The 23,049-nt window shown below is 36.7% G+C and overlaps 2 protein-coding genes across 4 annotated transcripts in view; one reads left to right on the top strand and one right to left on the bottom strand.

Annotated features, from left to right (window-relative positions):
* LOC145689734 (Kv channel-interacting protein 4-like) overlaps positions 1 to 23,049 on the bottom strand; it is a 794,874-nt gene that overhangs the window by 753,628 nt on the left and 18,197 nt on the right. The gene's annotated exons all lie outside the window — the stretch shown is intronic.
* LOC145689722 (uncharacterized) lies at positions 9,891 to 20,676 on the top strand. 3 transcript variants are annotated; one of them, XM_081763923.1, is made up of 4 exons: positions 9,891 to 9,964; positions 16,293 to 16,464; positions 18,145 to 18,241; positions 20,532 to 20,676. In XM_081763923.1, exons 1-4 carry the CDS (start codon positions 9,923 to 9,925, stop codon positions 20,575 to 20,577), a joined length of 357 nt encoding a protein of 118 aa, XP_081620049.1. In that variant the 5' UTR covers positions 9,891 to 9,922; the 3' UTR covers positions 20,578 to 20,676. The 3 variants fall into 3 exon arrangements, with proteins under 3 accessions (XP_081620049.1, XP_081620053.1, XP_081620054.1); XM_081763927.1 differs by lacking the exon at positions 9,891 to 9,964 and adding an exon at positions 10,051 to 10,302; XM_081763928.1 differs by lacking the exon at positions 9,891 to 9,964 and adding an exon at positions 14,659 to 15,056.

Genomic DNA, 23,049 nt, shown 5'->3' with positions numbered 1-23,049 from the left:
GCTCAGTTTTACGTAATGTTTATTTGTATCTGTAAAGTATTTTAAAGTAACGATCTTATTACGAAATGGATATATTGTTTGACCGTTTTTCGTGTTATGTTTCATATTTTATTTAAATATTAATTTACATTTAAGGAAATAGATTTTGAAACGAAACTTGCGCAGAACGCCATAATGCGTTGTTGCCAAAATTCTATGTTTACTGTAGTAGTCACAATAAGAAAATTCCTGAATTCTAGCGTTGCAGTTTGAGAAGCGGAATTGCGGTAAGGGTCGAAAACTCATTTCTCTAGTAAGTATCCAAACAGAATTCCATGATTATTTCCTTTATCATCTGGCATCAGTAAACACTCGACACTATCTGGCAACGCCACACTATTTAAGCAGCGTTTAGCATAGCACTGGAAACACCTAGTGATCCACCTTAAAACGTTCTACGATACTTTGGTTTTCAAAGACAAATGCTCAAAATGGAAGGATCAAAATTGAAAAATTCGCAAAAAAAAAAAAAAAAAAAAAAAAATCATCTCTCTACGACTTATGGTTCCCGAGATATGGCTTCTTAAGTCTCCCGAGATTCAAACTTTTTGGCCAATATCTTGGGAACGGTAAGGGTGACGGGGAAAAATTCATCACTTTCTCTGATAGTTTTTGATACTGTATCGAATGGAGGGCTCAAAATTGAAAAATTCGCAAATAACAGACACACACACCCACAGACAGACATACAGAATTCAGCAATCTGTTCACTTCTGGTGCTTGGGGTCCGCCAAGTGAACGTTGTGGTAGACAAACACCGTGTGCTTGGGTTTCATCGGGGTTATTCCGCTTCCTCCCACTTTCTTCATTCCACCATATAATTCGTTTCTTATCATCACCGTCTCCTTTAGCCTAAACGGCATAACCGTGCGACGTAAAACTCAAAGATTTCATTTCATTTTTTTCAGCAACGAACTTTTTAAATTCGTTGAAAGTAGTGGTTTGCGAGGAAAAAATATTAAGGGTTAAATGTTAGTTAGGGTTAGAATATTAAGGGTTAGAATTAGTCTGAATTCTTATAATGTAAGAAGTAGAAAAAATAATGTTATGAAAAAACTACAACGTTGAAAAAAGCAGGTATTTAGTAGAATAGCGAACATTTAGTATGGAAAATGAAGAAGCGATACAAAAGTATCTCGATAATAACTTTATTGCACAGTGTATTCACCATTTTATACCGTTACCTTTTACCATATTTCAGACAGCTTTATAACTACAAATTTCCAACATTTCTGGTTTTTTAAGCAAAGATCTCTTCCACGCGTCCTTAACAGTTTTCAGGACAATTGAATATTTTACCTTTCAGATATTTTTTAAAGACCAAAATAAATGGAAATCCGATTATATAATGTCTTGGAACTAGAGATGCAAAAAAGCCGGCTTTTTTGAATCGACGGTTTTTTGCACATAAAAAGCCGGCTTTTTTGGGGAAAAAACGAGAATTTTGGAAATTTTGGCTTTTTTCATTTTCATGATTTTTCTATCTAAATAGCTTTCTTACAGTATATTCTATAATTAGATAAGAATTCCATGTCCTAAATGCCATATTTCGCTCTAAAATTCACCATCAAGATGGATGGAGCACATGTTTTACGAATTAAAGCTAACATGAAGAATGTAGTATTTGAGGGCAATTTTAGAGGCTATTTAACTTTATTTTAACTTTTGAGTTATCGACATTTTTTCTTCTCGAGATCATTTCAGTTTGTCATCTCTGTTTCATTTCTAAGAGCTTAGTACTCTAGCTTCTAGCGCAAAAGTTAAACTTGCCCGTTTTTCTATATATCCATCAAAGCGTACGTTTTTCAATATATCCGTCTAACCGTACTTCCACATTTCTGTTACACTGTAGCTGTGCAACGATTTAGCAATAATTTTCCGGATACAACCTTAAATACTAATTTATACAAATAATCAGTAGCGGATTTAGAAACGTACTTTGGGGCGGGTTTCTCTGATTATTTCGTTTTGTAAAATGTCCTAATTTTATTTGGGAGGAGCTTGAAGTTTATGAGTACAGGCATAACTAATACTGTATTTCGTTTCGTTTATATGTTTAGCGATAATCTTCCGGATACAACCTTGAAGATCATTTTATACTGAGAATCAGTGGCGGATTTAGAAAATTATTTTGGGAGGGTTTTTTTTCTTACTAATGTTTAGTTTTTCTAAACATTCGTAATTTTTATTTGACGGGAGTTTAAAGTTTATGAGTAAAGGCATAACTAATAGATATTTCGTTTGTTTTAGACATTCCGTAATTTTGGGGAACAGGCTTCAGTCCGAAAGACCGTCCCCCTAACCTTCGCAAAACCGTCACTGCAGGTAATTAGTAATAATAACGATTTAAAAACAATAAGAAATGAAGTCAGCCAACTCACAGTACACGCACTATTTCTACTTCATAGATGGAATGAAAAAAGTTTTGTCAGAATGGTCGAATGCTGAGTTGAATCCCGGACTTCCCGATAGAAGCGTAAAAGCTCCATTCAGTCATGTTTGTTGTGCAGTTGTATTTATCTTAACTTAAATATATTCCGTAGTCCTTTTTTTGGTGGTGGGGGGTGGGGAGAGTTCCATAATGATATGAAGGGTGTGAGCCAAGAACATGGTAACTAACAAATTTTCAATTGCTAAGTTATGCAGCACCAGATAGACAGCAACGCATACCGCTTCGTTTAATCCTCCATGTATAGTCTTATGTGAAAAATCAGCTTTCCGACTTTCAAAATGGATTGTGCAGCAGAAAATTTCTAATTTCTTAAAATAGTAAATTTGTGGATTACCATGTTCTTACCTCACACCCTTCATATGTTGAATCCCTCTTCTTAAAAATACAGAAAACTTGAGGAATGAGTAAACCGTGATGGTGCTTATATAAAACTGTAGAATTTCAAGAATATACAAAACCAAAAGCTCTAGATATGCAGCCTTTAAGTGTATCATATAAATCTAAGTATTTTTCTTATGTTTTATTTTAATTTTATTTTGTTCCAGAAAGAGAAATAAACACTGCTGAACAAGACTGCACTTATTTAATATAAAAACACATTTACACGTGACGTTTCGATCTTCTAGCCAAGATCCTCATCAGACGTACACTCTGATGACATCCTCATCAGAGGATACATCAGACGTCCTCCTCAGAGTGTACGTCTGATGAGGATCTTGGCTAGAAGATCGAAACGTCACGTGTAAATGTGTTTTTATATTAAATAAGTGCAGTCTTGTTCAGCAGTGTGTTTATTTTTCTGATTTTATTTGCAAGATGTATGACTATGATTGTGTGTCAGTCCAAAAGGAGGGTATGGAATATTTTGAAGTAAAAATACTACATAGAATTTTGCTACTTATTTGAGTATTTTTTTTAAAGAAGTATCTACTTTTAGGGTTGGCTGGTTTACGGCTGCTTTTTCTTTGTTTTTTTTTTTTAAATAAACAACTGGTTTAAACCAAAAAATAAAATAAAAAGAACGAAAAGTGCGAATCCACACATCAAACCATCTGCATTAGTTTTATTTCCTTTTTACCTTTTAATCAAGGTGTCCTATGTTCAATTCTTGGTCGAACCACAACCCTTCTTTCATGCGTAAACAAAGTAGCGGTTCGGATGTAACTTTAAGCGAAAGTCTTCTCCTTGATAACCTCGGTATTACGTAAGGATGTTAAGCCTGAACATACGAAACGAAACTAAATTGTGTATTTCCGCATGCCTGAATGCCTGTTCTTTTATAAAGAAGCCAAGGTTGCTTAAATATATTGATATAAATTGGCAAAATTTATTGATTGCCTACGTAGCTTCCAACATTAGCTTGGGTTGTACTTTCAATGATATGTACGTACTAAATTTGTAATTTAATACCTCAGTTTTAGCGTTCTGATTATAATACGTTGACCTTTAAATTTTACATGCAAAGCAATAAAAGGATTTTTCCGTTATTGTTTTACATTTAGAATAATGACGGGATTTTCCCGATGGCTAGGGCGGGGGTTTCTCAATTTAAGAAATTAACTGACCGGACTTCTTTAAGCTTATGGGACCTCTTCCAGCATAACTCCGTTGTTGCATAATAACACCAAGGCGAAACAAACTTATTTCTGTGAATATGTAATAAAAATACATAAAGCAAAATATCTAAACCCAAAAAACCTGATTTAAACAAAAAAAAATAGTTTAAATCCCCCCAATAAACGGTTTTTTGGCATTTTCAAAAACAACCATGGTTCTTGCCAACCCTGCTTACTTTTGTATGTAGGAGGTTAAAAAGAATCTTATTATATACATTGGTTAATTCTTTGGAATTCATAATGTAAATATGTTAAGAAGTAAAACTGTTTGAATATCTTTTCGAAATTCATGGTTTATTTTCGAGGTTTTATATTATTATTGGCATCAACCACTAATTAAATGACTTTTTGTGTTATAGAGAAGCGAAACAAAATCTGGTTTATCAATTTAAAGCAGAATTTTCAAAAAAGCCCAAAATTTCCCAAGCAAAAAAGCGAAGCAGAAAATACCGAGTTTTTGTTTTAAAAAAAGCCGTTTTTTTTTCCGAGCCCTTGCATCTCTACTTGGAACACTGATGACAGATCAGAAGTTACCAGCCAAATTGTTGCCTTCTTCTAAAAGAAATATATAATCTTGTGGAGCCCAATGGACGATTGTACCCAGCTCTACAGACTAATTTAGACCGCTTTAATAATCGAATGTTGCTTTCCGTTCACCTAATTGGAAGCAGTACTTTTGTGGGAATTAATCACTTAGTTTTTTGAAGGAGATCATACTACGTAGGAAACGCTTTTTCTAATTTTACCATTGTACACAGCATTACTATTTTTGTGTGAAGAATAGCATTTGCTACTACTTTCCATCGTCTGTCACATGCAAAATAATAAATAAATAATGTTTTTGCTTTTATTATTCGCCGCGTAGTGGTTACACTGAAGATTTTTTCTTGCTATTACTTATTATGAATCTATTTAGCAAAAAATAATTTAACACACGAGTATCTTTATTTTTATTCCATGATTTCTAAGTCTCTGCGTTTCCGCAGCATTAGCAGGAAAGGCGTCAAAATATCAATATATACGAAATATACATTTTCTGAAGGTGTTGTCAAACCCAGCAAGTTAGGCATAGAATTTATACAATTTTGTTTCTTTTTCCCAGAGAGCCAGTCAAGTTCAGATTTAACAGCATTTAATCCTGCCCTTATCTTTCACTTTACTTATTCTTAATACCTCCACTGGTGCAAATCCCGGGGGGGATTAGGGGGACATGTCCCACCAATAATCCGATTTGAAGTGTCTTTTGGGGGGAGAAAAGTGATGATTTGTGTCCGACTGCCATAAAGGAAAGTGAGATGAAATTGATATCCCTTGCTGTATAATATACAACAGGTTCACCTCAGAAATCAGATTCATCTGCCGTAATATGAGTCTCATCTTTCCCTCCCCCCCCGCAAGAATATGTCTCAAAACTTAACGTCTCCCAATGTTGAAGACAACTCTGCTCCCCTGATCCTCCATAGCATTGTTTTTCAACTTCATAAATATTTAGAAAAAAAAAAATGGAAACAGTCTTAACCCCCGCCTAATATTTAAGACAGATTTGCGCCGATGTTTACCTCCACAACTTTTCTTTCTTCTTGTTTTATACTTAGTTAACCATTTTGCTTTCTCAAGGCTAAAGAATGAGAATTCAGAGTGGAATATTTGTGTGACGTGCTTTCGCCTTAATTCAAACTCTGTCTCTGGCCGCTATTTAAATATTTCAGCTAGGTACAGTATATCATCAGGTAAGTGTATTTATTGACAAACAAGTTAATTATAAAAAAACATCAAATAAATAATAAAGCTCTAAACTGAGCAAACAATATTTTAACATAAATGATTTTTATTACTAAATTTAAATTATATACAGGACAATACCCAGACAACACGTACCTGTACGGCACATGTGCACTTTCCATGCATAAGCCGTACATATGCACATGTTCATTTGTGTGGATGATGCATACATACATAACCCGTGCTTAAGCCGTACATGTGAATTTGCGTGGATGAAGCACACATACAGAACCCGGGCAAACACACATGTGCATTTGCGTGGATGAAGCACACGCACATAACCCGTGATTAAGTCGTGCATGTATACATGTGCACCTGCATGGATGAAACACACATTTATATAACCCGTGCTTAAGCCGTTATGTGCACATGTACATTTGCGTAGATGAAACACACCCACATAACCCGTGATTAAGTCGTGCATGTGCACATGTGCACTTGCATGGATGAAACACACATTTATATAATCCGTGCCTAAGCCGTTATATGCACATGTGCATTTGTGTGGATGCTGCACACGTACATAACCCGTGATTAAGAAGTGCACGTGCACATGTGCATTTCCATGGATGAAAAACATTATATAACACGCGCTTAAGCCGCTATATGCACGTGTGCATTTGTGTAGAATAGGCACACGTACATAACCAGTGATTAACAAGTGCATGTACACATGTGCACTTGCATGGATAAAGCACACACTTACATAACCCGTGCTTAAGCCGTTATGTACACATGTGCATGTGCGTAGATGAAACACACGCACATAACCCGTGATTAAGAAGTGCACGTGCACATGTGCATTAGCATGGATGAAACACACATTTATATAACCCGTGCATAAGCCGTGATATGCACATGTGCATTTGCGTGGATGAAGCACACGCACATAACCCGTGATTAAGTCGTGCATGTATACATGTGCACCTGCATGGATGAAACACACATTTATATAACCCGTGCTTAAGCCGTTATGTGCACATGTACATTTGCGTAGATGAAACACACCCACATAACCCGTGATTAAGTCGTGCATGTGCACATGTGCACTTGCATGGATGAAACACACATTTATATAATCCGTGCCTAAGCCGTTATATGCACATGTGCATTTGTGTGGATGCTGCACACGTACATAACCCGTGATTAAGAAGTGCACGTGCACATGTGCATTTCCATGGATGAAAAACATTATATAACACGCGCTTAAGCCGCTATATGCACGTGTGCATTTGTGTAGAATAGGCACACGTACATAACCAGTGATTAACAAGTGCATGTACACATGTGCACTTGCATGGATAAAGCACACACTTACATAACCCGTGCTTAAGCCGTTATGTACACATGTGCATGTGCGTAGATGAAACACACGCACATAACCCGTGATTAAGAAGTGCACGTGCACATGTGCATTAGCATGGATGAAACACACATTTATATAACCCGTGCATAAGCCGTGATATGCACATGTGCATTTGCGTGGATGAAGCACACGCACATAATCCGTGACTAAGTCATGCATGTGCACATGTGCAATTGCATGGATGAAGCACACATGTATATAACCCGTGCTTAAGCTGTTTCGTGCATATGTGCATTTGCGTAGAATAGACACACGCGCATAACCAGTGATTAAGAAGTGCACGTGCACATGTGCACTTGCATGGATGAAGCACACATTTATATCACCCGTACCTAAGCCGCTATGTGCACATATGCATTTGCGTAGATGAAACACACGCACATATCCCGTGATTAAGAAGTGCACGTGCACATGTGCATTTGCATGGATTTAAAACGCATTTATATAAGACGTGCTTAAGCCGTTATGTGCACATGTGCATTTGCGTGGATGAAGCACACGCACATAACCCGTGATTAAGAAGTGCATGTGCACATATGCATTCGCATGGATGAAACGCACATTTATATAACCCGTGCTAAAGCCGCTATGGGCACATGTGCGTTTGCGTAGATGAAGCACACGCACATAACCCGTGATTAAGAAGTGCACGTGCACATGTGCATTAGCATGGATGTAAAACGCATTAATATAACACGTGCGTAAGCCGTTATGTGCATAAGTGCATTTGCGTGGATGAGGCACACGTACATAACCAGTGATTAAGAAGTGCATGTGCACAAGTGCATTAGCATGGATGAAGCACACATTTATATAACACTGCTTAAGCCGCTATGTGCACATGTGCGTTTGCTTAGATGAAGCACACGCACATAACCCGTGATTAAGAAGTGCATGTGCAAATATGCATTCGCATGGATGAAACGAACATTTATATAACCCGTCCTTAAGCCGTTATATGCACATGTGCATTTGTATAGATGAGGCATACGTAGATAACCCGTGATTAAGAAGTGCACTTGCACATGTGCATTATCATGGATGAAGCACAGATGTGTATATCACGTGCTTAAGCCGTTATATGCACATATGCAGTTGTGTGGATGATGCACACGCACATAACCCGTGATTGAGAAGTGCATGTGCAGATGTGCATTAGCATGGATGAAACACACATTTATATAACCCGTGAATAAGCCGTGATATGCACATGTGCATTTGCGTAGATGAAGCGCACGCACATAACATGTGACTAAGTTATGTATGTGTACATGTTCACTTGCATGGATGAAGCACACATTTATATAACCCGTGTTTAAGCCATTTCGTGCATATGTGCATTTCCGTAGAATAGGCACACGTACATAACCAGTGGTTAAGAAGTGCACGTGCACATGTGCACTAGCATGGATGAAAAACGCATTTATATAACCCGTCATTAAGCCGTTATATGCACATGTGCATTTGTGTAGATGAGGCATACGTACATAACCCGTGATTAAGAAGTGCACGTGCACATGTGCATTATCATGGATGAAGCACAGATTTGTATATCACGTGCTTAAGCCGTTATATGCACATATGCATTGTGTGGATGATGCACACGTACATAACCCGTGATTGAGAAGTGCATGTGCACATGTGCATTACCATGGATGAAACACACATTTATATAACCCGTGCATAAGCCGTTTCGTGCATATGTGCATTTCCGTAGAATAGGCACACGTACATAACCAGTGGTTAAGAAGTGCACGTGCACATGTGCACTAGCATGGATGAAAAACGCATTTATATAACCCGTCATTAAGCCGTTATATGCACATGTGCATTTGCATAGATGAGGCACACGTACATAACCCGTGATTAAGAAGTGCACGTGCACATGTGCATTATCATGGATGAAGCTCAGATTTGTATATCTCGTGCTTAAGCCGTTATGTGCACATATGCAGTTGTGTGGATGATGCACACGCACATAACCCGTGAGTAAGAAGTGCATGTGCACATGTGCATTAGCATGGATGAAGCACACATTTATATAACCTGTGCTTAAGCCGTTATGTACACATGTGCATTTGCGTGGATGCAGTACACATTTATATAACCCGTGCTTAAGCCGTTGTGTGCACATGTGCATTTGCACAGCTACTGCACATGTGTATGACACATTCGTAATACCGTGCAAGTGTATTTAGTTTCATTCTGCTAATATTTACATTAAATATGGCTATAGTATTTTTAATTGAAAGTTCAATTTTTTAAAAATTATTATATTACTCATTCTAAATAAACAATATAATGTAACCTGCATTTTTCGAAGGCTTAAGTACATTGGAATAAATATTCAATCAGATAAATCGACACGCTATAAATAGGCTCTCTCAGTAGCATAAAAAATGTGCAGTGTTCGCTTTGATGTAATAAATGATGTGAGAACCGAATAGACATGTGTCTGATTATATACATACAAAAAGATATGTAAATATAATAATCTTAATAAGATTATTATTGTTTGGAAGTAAAATATTATTTTTCTCTATTCGTTATTAATTTAATTTTTATTTCGAATCACGCATGCGCACTGGTTGGAGCTGTGTATTAGCCATGCACGGCGCGCTTATTTGTATGGTCGGGTACGAGCTGTGGTGTGGTGGTGTTTGTCCAATGTTGTTGAAGGCGAAGAATTCAACATTATATTATAATCAGGTGAGTGATGAACTTAATTTTACTGTAATTTGTAAAATTTAATAAAGCACCCGTTTAAATAATAAAACTGGTGTTAATGTTGCCGTATACACATGCATCCTGTTCTTCTCAAGCAGTATTTATTAGTTGACATTTTATGTTTTTGGAGGGGACATTGAAGCTATAGATATACATTGAAGGCACTGTCATGATTTGCATCTCTTTAAAGAAAGATCTGCAAGAGTCATTATCACGTAGTCCTTTTAACATGAAATAAATTATGCATACATAACCCTACATTTGAAAGGAGGTAGTGTTCCAACGGCAGAACCTCCGAGATAATTTACAATCAAATCAAGGTATGCTAGTATCATTACCAAATCCAGAATGGGAATTAGGGGTAATAGTTAAAATAGGGAAGGTTCTAGATTACTGGTCCCCCATATAGATTAGTAGCTGGGTAGGTTTCTTTCTGTACTAAGTTTATGCATTTAACTTATACAGTATTGCCGAGCGAGCGTTAGCGAGTGAAGGCGGGTTAGAACCCCGCAGGGCACGTTGTTTTCTGTCTTTATTACTGCTCAATGGGAAGGGACCAGTAATCAAGAACCTTGCCGTTAAAATAGAACCTGATCGTATGCATGTATTTTTCTTGAGCCATCTTTTAAGAAAGGTATAAAGGCATTACTCGAGCAAACGGTTCTATGAAATTTACACGCATTTATTGCATTTTCCGGTTTCTTTTTGCAGAACATGCACTAAATGAGGAGCTAATGCATAAACCACGAACCAACTTGTCTAGGTGGCCACTAAAAAGCACGAATGCTATCTAACCGAATCAGGGCAGGAGCGCAGCAGGAGGCCCGAGCGGATCAAAGGGGTGCGTTCGTAGGGAGCAGGCGGGTCAGCAACAAGGGCATACGCATAAACGAGGATAGTGAAAACATACATTAAATATCTGCAATAATTTTTACCTTCAAAAGCACTTATATAATAGTAGTAATTCTTAATTTCAAAATGGCTTCACTGCTTTCCCGCGTACAAATGGTCCGCTGCGAGGAGAAATTCGTATGCTCTGAATTTTTACTTTTCTACACTTACCATGACGCTTGAAAAACTATAATACGACGCTCTTTATCACACGTATCGACGCTCTCTAATCGTATGCTTACATTATATCTATCGCAGTCGTCCATTGCTAACACGAACGGAACTTTCCCGCAGTTTATTTTCACCTTCTTCGCATTCTTGTATTCTTCCGCTTCAGTAAATAGTTACATGTAGAATACGTTCACTACCATTGAAAATGTATTTCAATATGATATCCACTGACAGAAATTACTTATATTTACACTCTGCTTCTTTTACGAAAAGTGTTTCACATCGTATTTTACCTATAAATTTTGTTTTCGGTAGAACCGCCTGCTCGAGTGAACCCATACAAGCATTTTTTTGAAGACCTTACTGCAACATGCAATATTTAAAAAGGATATCTGAATATAGATCGAATTGATTCAGGATATAGCTTAAGGGCAACTCTTTACTGTAGGTCTCACATGTAACATCTCCACTGTGACTTACTTCACAAAAGATAACTCTGCGAGGCAGGGTTGGTTTAAACCAGCTGGTTTTTCAGAAAAAAAAAATGGTTTAAACAAGAAAAAAAAAATGTTTAAATCGTGTGAACTTTATGGTGACGTTTCCACATATCAAACCATCCGCATTACGTTTATCTACTTTTCACCTTTTAATCGAGGGGTCCCGTGTTCAATTCTCGGTCCATCTTTCAGGTGTAAAGCAAGTAGCAATTCAAGGTGTCTCTTTAAGCGAAAGTCTTCTCCGTGATAACGTTGGTATTTCATAAGGAATTTAAGCCTAAACATACGAAATGAAACCAAGTTATATATTTCTACTTGTTTTATAAAGAAGCCAAGGCTGCTTAAACATATTGATAGAAATTGGCAAAATTTATCAACTGCCTACGTAGCTTCCAACATCAGCTTGGATTTCACTTTGTTTTAATTTTATTGAATATCTACATACCCAATTTTTAATTTAATACCTCAGTTTTAGCCTAGTGATTATGATATGTTGACCTTCAAATTTTACACACAAATACATTTAAATAACAGGATTTTCCCAATGGAGTTTCCCGATTTATATATATAATTCTGTATAATGTTTTTACTTGTGTAACTGTTTGTCTTTTAGTCCTTCTGAAATGACTCTTGACTAGGGATGGCCACAAAGTTCCGGTTCCAGAACCGGTTCTTAGGAACCGGTTTCAGACTTGGATCCGAAAGCCCCCAAAGACCCGTAAAGGAGCCACAAATTTCACCTTCAAAACACTGCAAAGAGGACCATGCGCTTGTGCTCTCCCCGCCCAAACTCTCTTGTGCCCCCAGAAAAAAATTTTGGTCCACCAGTTTTTTTTTGTTTTTATTTTGGTCCACCAGTGTTTTTTGTTTTTATTTTGGTCCACCAGTGAGTGTTTAGCCAAATGAGTTGGCCAATTTGCCTGTTTAACCATTAAGTTTGCCAGTTACCCAGTTAATTTAGCTAAATGAGACAAGCGGCCGCCACCTGGGTGCCTGCCTGTCGCTTCCACCATTTCATCTAGCACACTGTTCACAGCCTTCCAGCAGCTCGTGTTTAGTGTAGGGATTGTCACAAAGTTTCGGTTCCATACCTGGATCCGAAAACCCAGTTCCAGAACCGGTTACAGACCTGGATCCGAAGAACCGGTTCCGGACCTGGATCCGAAAAACCGGTTGTTGAACCGGATCTTCTAGAACCGGATCCGTTCAGACCCGAAAAACTGTTCCAACAGGAACCGGTTCTGGCCATCCCTACTCTTGACAATTATAGCTATTAACAAGCAAGCTTATGTAAAGATCAGTGCAACGTATTTTTATCAAGAGTCCTTCGTGAGTGAGTCGGCAATCACATTTGTGACCAGTTAACCCCGGTTTCGTGTCCAAATGGACAATTTCTCTTGGATGTCTTTGAAGCTAGAACAGCTGGGGGATAGCCCAGTGCCTAGAATAGATAACTTGGTTTCAAATTTTATGCCCGAATGCAATCTCTTTGTCAAACCAAGGACCATGGGAGGGGGACCTCTCATAATTTGTACGTGAGAGATGCTGGCGACCATCATTTTTGTATTGGCAAGTGAGTCTGACTTTGAAATTTTGCGCCCTGTTGTCTGTTATGCTATTGTCATTTTCTCTCTCTCTCTCTCTCTCTCTGTAATAATGCACGAAATTTGCACTTCACAAAAAAATCAAAGCTCTGTTCAGTCATGTCTTTAACCCGTTATGTAGATTCTTACAAAAAATAAAGTAGTACGAGAAAAAGCACAATCTTATCAAAAAAGAGCTGAGTTTGAATGATTTATGAGTGTTATCTAGTTAGGATATTTTTTCCTTCACTGCTATTAAATTTTTCATAGTCACTTATGAATCTTTGTAAATAGTGAATTGAAAAAATGAAATGAAATCTTTGAGTTTTACGTCCCACGGTTATGCCGGTTAGGCTAAAGGAGACGGTGATAATGAGAGATGAGTAAAATGGTGGAATGAAGAAAGTGGGAGTACCCCGAGAAAACCCACGAGCACGGTGTTTGTCCACCACAAAGCTCACTTGGCGGGGGCTGGGATCGAACCCGGGACCCCAAGCACCAGAGGTGAACGGTCTACCACTGAGCCACCGCGCCTCCCAAATAGTGAATTGAAACTAAATTGTCCACAATAATGTAAATGGATTGTGTGTGCTAGATTTGACTTTAAAACTTGTTTTGAGAACACACAAAATTTAAATTTGAGCATATTACAAATGTGATTTGACGCGAAATAACTGTGTAGTAATATGTAAGAAAGATATGGTAAAAATTGAAGTGTTTTCTTTCATAATACTTTCATTTTCTTAAATGTGGGAAACTAGGTCGTATCTACATACTATAATTTTTCCGCTATTTTTGGAAACTAATAGGAAGTTTTTAATTATGTATACGACAAACGCCATGAGATATTTATTATTTGTCCACACGGGCCAGTTAATTTATATATATTAGTATGGCGCTAAATACGTTGTACAACTGTTAGGTGTTACACTACCGAAAACGTGAGAAAATTAACTTTAAGGATCCATGGCTCCAGTACTATGGGACCAATCGTGGTCGGGTCAAAGCGTCACATAGGAACTAGTATGTGTCCTATCCAAATATCCACGTTTCAGAATCGTGCGGCATTTGCGCATCAATTTCTGTAGAGGCAGTTGATTAGTACTTCAAATTTCCGGAGCATTTCCGAAATGCCTCTCTAAGCTTTAATGCGCAAATGCCGCACGATTCTGAAACATGGATATTTGAATAAGGCACACACTAGTTCCTAAGTGATGTTATGCAGGGCTCCAAGCTGTCCTCTTTTTCCTATTTTTTCTTATTTGTTTGGAAATGTGTGTATATTTGTCCTATATTTTAATCTTCTCCTATATTTCCTATATTTTTAGTGATTGCATTATTAAAAATACAAGCCAAAGACAGTTCCAGTGATGATTTAAGTTGCTACATATTAGCAATATGCTAAATAAGTCATAGCATTTTTTAAGGGACAAGTCACTAATCCTCACTATTACTTTTTTTTTAAAAATTTGCTCTTTACTATCCTCCTCTGTTCATTTTTTTTCTGTTTCCTATGTGCTTATTCTTCCTCAATGAAGCTTAGCTGAGGAACCTTACCGTGCTCCAGACTCTTGTAACGCAAGCTGTGTTAGCATTTTCTTTCAGCAGTGTGTGCAGCAGTATTGTTTCGGCATTAAGGTGTGTTGGTATTCACCAACATATCCCAACGTCTTCCAATATTGCTGTACATAATATGCAAGGTCCACACGCGTCCTGGAAACCCTGGAAATAAAAGTGTTTCGTAAAAACGTCCTGAAAAGGTCACGGAAAACGTCCTGACGAGAACTTTCTGGAACTTCAAGATTTCCATTGAAAGTCAATGAAAATCCTCAATGTTGTTAGAAGCTCTGTTGTATCTTTTCTAGAGCACAAAGGTGAAAAATCCAGGAGTCTGAAATAGTTACCTATAATGAGCAACCAAGACAATATTACGTGAGTAGACATTTATAGACTTTATAACATTTCAGAAAATAAATTGTTTTCACAGAAATTAGTTATGTAGCGCTCCCTAGCAGAATGCTCCCGATTTTTGGTGACTGAATTTGATCTAACTTTGACCTAAGTTTTCCGGAGATACATAGATTATCTCCACTTTATAGGTTCAGATTCGCGTACATCCTGTATGAGATTTACCATTGTTATTTTTTTTTTCCTACTAGATAGCACCATTAATACTCCTCATTGTGAATATAAACAACTAAAAGTAGTACTGATGGCACAGTCCGTCAATCTTCTATTTCAGTGTTCTAACTTATTAAATTAAAAAAAAAAAAAAAAAAAAAATTCGTCGCTTTGCATGAGTAAGGTTGTGAATTTACGAAATACATATTTTTCTGAAGTCATGGCAATTGTATTAATTTGAAAGGGATGTTTGTATGATACTTTTTATATTGCTACTCTCACTATTTCATTGTAATAATAGAATATTGAGTGTCTGTTATTTATCTTATTGTGCTCTGAAATTAAACTTCACTTTCTGCTCACTTTTATATTGACTGTTCGCTTCTATATTCATGTGTAAGACAAAAACTTGACATTTACAACATTGGTGCTGAATACTAAATTGTCGTAAGAGTTGACATTTTGAAGTTATTAAATACGTTTCATCCGTATGCATGTTTTTTTCTATAAGTTAAATTGTGTAAAAAGTTTTCAACAACTAAGAATGTATGTGTATATTGACTATGTATATGTATAATTTTATCAAATTTGCAGAATTAAGACACATTCAAAAAGTCACACATTAAAAATTATCTTCTTTAGCGATCATGGGAACTCGGATAGTACTACATTCCTCCACATGCTCTATGAAGTAAAAACAGTGGAGTTGGCAAAAAATGTAATGCATTTCCTAGGTTGGTTTCTTCAGCAAACAAACGAAAGTAACATTGAAAAAAAAAACTACCAATAACATTGATTGTTTAAAAGTAAGATGTATTAATCTATCCAAATTGGATCCTAGTTTTCATCAGATTTGCTGATTTATTTTTGCCACCACATTTCACATCATATAAAAGATATGTAACCTTGGCAGATAACTTAATCACAAGAAATAATTTATGGTGATTATTTGCTCTAACATTAACTAAATATTGAAAAATATTATTTATATGCATGAAATTTTTTCGCTGCATTAACACAGCACAATCGATACAATGTTACTTTCAGTTTCAAATGTTGGCGAGTGGTGGAAAAACTCCAAAACAACTAGCACAGAATATTCTTCGTCGTGTCGTGGTGGATGAAGTTGCTGAGCTGTATAGCCTCACAGGAAAGTCGGGAATAAATTGTGTGAGGAAGCTGTCGTTTGTGGAGACACAAACCTACAAGTTTATTGTTGGTAAGATTTTTTTGTGCATTTTTTTTTTTAATCGTGATCGCATTGTCTTCAATGCTTGATAGTTTATAGGGTGTTTATTGGGAAAGGGCAATAATTAGGTTGTGCTCAAGCATGTCCAGAACAAGAAGTCCATATAAACTTTGTTTCAGGGATATTACTATATGAATTTGGTACATGTGGACAAGGAAATGTGTACATTGGAGTTACGTTGAAACAGTTTCATTAATTTTATGTTCCCGCTGTTATTTACCAACACTGTACACCTTTTCTTTCAACCACCCATACAGTAGCCCAAGGGTGTTAGAACAGGTGCCTAGGTGGCCATTAGACTAGCCCAAAACATCCAATCCAACGACTAGTATTTTGCGTGAAGGCACTGGGTGATAGTCGAGTGAAAACGGTTCACCGTCCATTTGGTATCACATGATGCGTAGAAAGAATACTATCCTCCAAATACGGAGGGAAAGTATTTTGCAAAAGATGAAGGTATGGTGCACTGTCAACACGAAAGTTCCATCTGGTAACTGTTCGCATGAAGCATGTTGGTTTTCCGCGGACCATTGGTGCCAATTATGAGTAGTGTTAATCCTGTAGTATCCTCCTCAGTCCTCTTTACATTAGTTACCATTCTCGTGTCTTATAGTATCACAGTACGCATTTCAACATAATTGCAGTGTACCCTTGTCACCATGCATTAAACTTCATGTAGTGATATATCTGAAACAAAGGTTTAAAACGTATATGTTTATGTAAACTTGATTGTTGTAGTCGACAAATCTGACCGCCTCTCAAATTATTGACCTTTCCTCCTGAAGCACCCTGTATATTGTTTCTTTTTGAGTAACAAATTGTTCTTTGATATAAAATATACTGTTTTGCAATAGAATGTAAGTTGAGTGTTTGTAGTAACACAGACCCCACCAAAAACAAAACAAACAGAAGAAAAGTGAGATGAGTACAGTTATGTTTAATTATTTCAATAAGTGAGGAATTTTTAATTTGATAGGTTCTTTTTCTGGCGTTAGTAGAAGCCATAAAATTCTACTATATTTACTCAATTATACCGCTGAATTGTTCCAAATTTTATTACCTTAAAACAATGATTCTCATTATAAACAATAATTTTGAAAGGCATGTGAAACATGGCCGTTGGTTCAATTCCAGATCACACAAAATATTTCCAATCCTCTCCCCACATTATTTAAACTTGTAAGACGAAAATATCATACGTCGTATATGCTTTGTAATGACTGCACTTTTTTATTTACTTAAAAAGTCACTGACAATTGCTGCAAATGATAAAAATGTCAATTAGATTGAGAGGGGAGTCATTGGTGTGGTGAGTGACTCACTGCTGGGAATGACAATTTCAGCAATCTTCAATACAGAGAGGCAGTGGGAGGGGGGGGAAAATCGGAGCATAAACTTCTCTGTATGCTGTATGCGAAATAGTTTTTCTTTATCTGTTCCGTATAAAAATTGCGTGAAGTATTATACTCTCGTAAATACAGCAAATATCTCATTACCAAGGTATCATTCAGACGGAAAAGGATTGCATACCAAAATTGTTGTTAGGGTTTCTCTTTCTCACTTTTGATGTTCTTATTTTAGGATTTAAGTTTACTAATGAATGTATAATTTCATATATATCAACATAGTCATATGTACATTTTTTTCTAGCATCTGCAAAGAAATTATATCCTGAGTGTTCGGAGGAGCAAATCAGGGAAGCGATAAGTGATTGGCTGCACCACGCCAAAACAAGGAGGTCACGAAGGTACGTATCACCTCTGATGTTTGGTTTTCATGTATTCGTAAGCCTTTATTTTAATATTTACATGCAATTTTGCAGCAGTTTTCAAAATAAGAACGGTTAACAAGTGGTCTCCAAGCTTTAAATTGTCACTATAATCTACATCAGAAGTCGGCAACAGGGCGGACATTTTTGCATACTTGGGACCTAGCGGGCAAGGAGGTGCGGAACTGTGCTTTTACCTTGAAATATGTGCGAGTAGCTAACGGAGTATAAAATGTGTTTGCTCTCGTAGGTAATTTATAAGCAGAAAAAAAAAACCTTTGACGCAGTCATTCTTTCAACTTTATTCTCTATAATTTATACGCACCTATTCTCAACGTGTATATTAACGCTCTCCAGCGGCGTTCTCATTTTCAAAGGGGACACTAGAACAAAACTGGGCGATTCGGGGGTGTTTGAGATTTCATGATCTTTAAGACGTTTTTCTTATTCTGCGAGAACGATTATGTATTTTACAAACTATTAGAAATTTGTAGACTTATATGACACAAACAAACTTTTTCTTTTTTTTTTAAAGGTTAATATCGACGGAAAAGAGAGGAACATTTCATTTTTTTTTTTTTTTTTTACGTCTTGTACAGTGTTCAATATAAATATCGCAACTCGACTACAGTTTTAAGATTTTATCTTATGCAATACATTTGAAATCAATGTTCTGCAGGTTGCTGCATAATCAATCTAACCTTAAACTAACGCCTGATAGGCAGGTAACCAGCGAAATATTGATTTCAAATGCATAAATTAAAGTATTGTACTACTATAGAGTTGCGATATTTATGTGGAACACTGTACCACCTGATGATAAAAAGAAATTGACTCATTGATAGTAAAAGAAATGTTTCTTAAGAATCTTACTAGTATTGTTTAAATTCAAAATGTACATTATATTAGTTGAAAAAAAGAAGAAACCTTTACGTCAGGATTGCAACGCTGAGTTAGGAAGGAGGATAATCCGATGTCCCGTCATTGCACTATTCGATTTACAGACACGCAGACAGAGAATATGGATTTTGCCGATCGCTTATCTAGGATATAGGATCTTTTTTTCTTACACAAATTTGCCACTGTGTTTTTGCATATTTTGGGTTAAATTTTAAGCAGTACTTAGTCTTCCAGTGTCTCAGTATCTAGTAACATGACTTGAAATATGAATATCTAAAAAATTTATTAATAATGCCATTGTACTTGATAGCAATAAGATTTATAAATTTGTTTCACTGTGAGTCATATAAGTCAGGGGCGCACTGACAGGAAGTCCGTCGGATCTGAACCCCTATAACGTTTAATTTGTATGAAAATGAATATAATTTCAAGGGCAGGTACGTAACTTATTTGCATTTCATACTCTAAACCATCCTCGGCCGCTCGCAGAGAGGAATACAGAGTGCACTACTGTATATACTTCTGCCTATCTTGCATAACGTGGTAGAGATCAGCCAGTTATATACAATTGATAATATGGAAAAGGCAACGTTTTTATTGGTTGTTCATGCCACAAAAATAAATCTTTTTCATCTTGCTTGCTTCTCTGAATATTGTTTCTTACTTTCAACCCACTTCCCGTAGCTTAGGTAACATAAAACTTCCATTTGTGCTAGATTTTTCTTCGTTATGCGTTGCCTCACAGCTTTCGTCTTCATTTTGAACTTTTCAGAAGGCATTCGAAGTGTAGTGTTTCGATAATCCGTGAACATTCACCTCAATTTCTCTACCAAATTCACTTCTCATAGTTCTTACTGCATCCAGTCTTGAGTTTATTCTCATCCTTCACTGTCCGTACGAATGAGCACGGGGTGAACAAGCATGCTCATACATTTACTCCTGTTGTAATAACTCAGTTTTACGTGTACTTAAACCCACACTTGTCAATGTCATTCAAGGTCAGTGCATTTAGTACCATTTACTCATGAGATGTTCTACCAGTGTTTTCAACACACGTTTGCACAGGATTGCCACCTGTCGATAAAAAGCCAGCCTCGTTTTCAAATTGCTAATTTAAATACTCTTACTGGAATTGATTCAATACCCTAAGAAATCTTATTTCAGAGATGCTGATGGTGGTGATTTATTGAGCTTAAATGGTAGTCTTTAGCTTTGTTTCTGGAGAAAATGGTATGGCATGTATAATTTGGATGGACCATATTTAAATTCTTAATCTCAAACTATGCTAAGAATATGACTGTGATTTAGTTTAAATAGATTGATTTAGTGTCTGCACTTACTGTATTACTTTTAAAACTTCTCTTTACAGGATGCAGAGGACTGAGGCCAAGGATTTATCGGAGAAAGTAAATTAAAAGAAAGAAAAAAAAACTACAACCATCTTGTAGATTACTTTTTATATTTAATAAGAAATAAATGTATAGATATATATATAATCAGTTGTTATCAATGTTGTAATACCTACTATTTCCATAAAATTACAGCGGAGTTGCACCAAGTTACGGTTAATAGAATATATAAACATTTTTGCACTTGGATTTTGTTTAAAATCTAATTTCACTTGTGATTGAGTTGAGGCCACTTTGCTTTATCAAGCATATATTTTAAATCTGAAATAGCTCCATGATGGCTTTTGATGAAATCATACTATGTAAAAGCTATGTTGACAAACCAAGCACTGTATTAAAAGAAAAAAATATATATGCAAACCACAACTGTTTATAAGTTCAGAACCTAATTATTCAGACAAGTATGAGTTTTTTCTTTCTTAATATTTTCAGTATCATATATAGGGGTCGGAAGTTAAAGATAGTTTTTCCCAAGTGCCCGAAGGTAAGAGGAACACCATAATATATGTTAATTTCGGGTCATTTTAGGCCAGAAAATGCTTAGTTTTAAGTCATATTTGGCTTATTGGTCCCCATTACCCTTTAAGTCTTAACAGCTGGTTTTGGTACTTGACCTTTTTTCAACTACAGTTTTGCTGCCCATTCTCAATTAGAAACTCTTAAACATAGTTTTCTGTAATAATCTCTGACAATAGGAACCCTTGAATGACTGGAGCAGGTATAGTAGGTATGACCAGACAGTAGATGCTTGTGAGGATTGTCCTCCAAGTAGTTCAAAATGAACAGCAGAAACAGGGCGACGAAAATGCAAATTTGCAATTTTTTTTTCTGTTCAACATATCACCAGAATTGTGTATTATTTAAATATTATACACATTAAGTGTATCATTATTGATTTTATCATATTTTAAGTATTTTTTTCCAAATTTAGGTCATTTTCTTAATATGTTTAGGCTTTTTAAAAATTTTTTTAGGTAAGGTCTTCAACTTCCAGGCCCTAATGGTACGATACCCAATATGCTGCATAGCAAAATGAAAAGTCTATAATGATATATGTGTAGGAAGAAAGAAAAATATTGTCTAAATGCTCGTGACAGTGGTTTGTTAATATATACGCTACTGATAAACAAAGTTTCGTCAGAGTACCATATTGTCTCGTCTTCAGGTGACGAGAATATGCTGTAGCTGCCTTTTGAGGGGGGGGGGGGATTGGAATATAGAACTTTGGGATTACTGGCCTGGAACGTTAATGGTGCGGTAGAGTAGTGCACGAGTCAGTAATTTTGGGTAAGTATATAATTGCTTTTTCGTTACATGTAACTCTGTTACTTTTCAAGAAGACGTTTACAATGTTGTATTTGAACTGCGTAAGGCACCAAATATATAAACTCCTTTTTTTTCGTTGTATCTCTAATATGCTTTTACATCACCACTACACTACGAGGAAATCACCTGTGTCCTACATGAAAATCCTCTCGGTACTGCGTGTAAATCAAATGTGCGGAAGGTGTAAATCACTTGTGCAGGACGTGTGCATGGTAGGTATTGCGCATCCGAAGATGTTGAATAGAACCTGTGACGCTTATGTGCATCACATGTACAGGCGTACATTTATACAGATGATGCACATGTAGCATCCGTGCAATTGTACATGTACTACATGTAAATCACCTCTGTCCTACATGTAAATCAAATACGTGCTACGTGTAAATCAACTGTGCGGAAGGCGTAAATCACTTGTGCAGGACGTGTACACTACACATGTACTGTGCACGTGAAGATGTTGAATAGAACCTGTGACGCTTATGTGCATCACATGTACAGGCGTACATTTATACAGATGATGCACATGTTGCATCCGTGCAATTGTACATGTACTACATGTAAATCACCTCTGTCCTACATGTAAATCAAATACGTGCTACGTGTAAATCAACTGTGCGGAAGGCGTAAATCACTTGTGCAGGACGTGTACAATACACATGTACTGTGCACGTGAAGATGTTGAATAGGACCTGTGACGCTTATGTGCATCACATGTACAGGCGTACATTTATACAGATGATGCACATGTTGCATCCGTGCAATTGTACATGTACTACATGTAAATCACCTCTGTCCTACATGTAAATCAAATACGTGCTACGTGTAAATCAACTGTGCGGAAGGCGTAAATCACTTGTGCAGGACGTGTACAATACACATGTACTGTGCACGTGAAGATGTTGAATAGGACCTGTGACGCTTATGTGCATCACATGTACAGGCGTACATTTATACAGATGATGCACATGTTGCATCCGTGCAATTGTACATGTACTACATGTAAATCACCTCTGTCCTACATGTAAATCAAATACGTGCTACGTGTAAATCAACTGTGCGGAAGGCGTAAATCACTTGTGCAGGACGTGTGCACTGCACATGTACTGTGCACGTGAAGATGTTGAATAGGACCTGTGACGCTTATGTGCATCA

Source organism: Thermobia domestica, chromosome 1 (genome assembly GCF_964235325.1).
Source record: "Thermobia domestica chromosome 1, izTheDome1.hap1.1, whole genome shotgun sequence".
Lineage (NCBI taxonomy): Eukaryota > Metazoa > Arthropoda > Insecta > Zygentoma > Lepismatidae > Thermobia > Thermobia domestica.
This window is presented reverse-complemented; position numbering and strand designations above follow the sequence as displayed.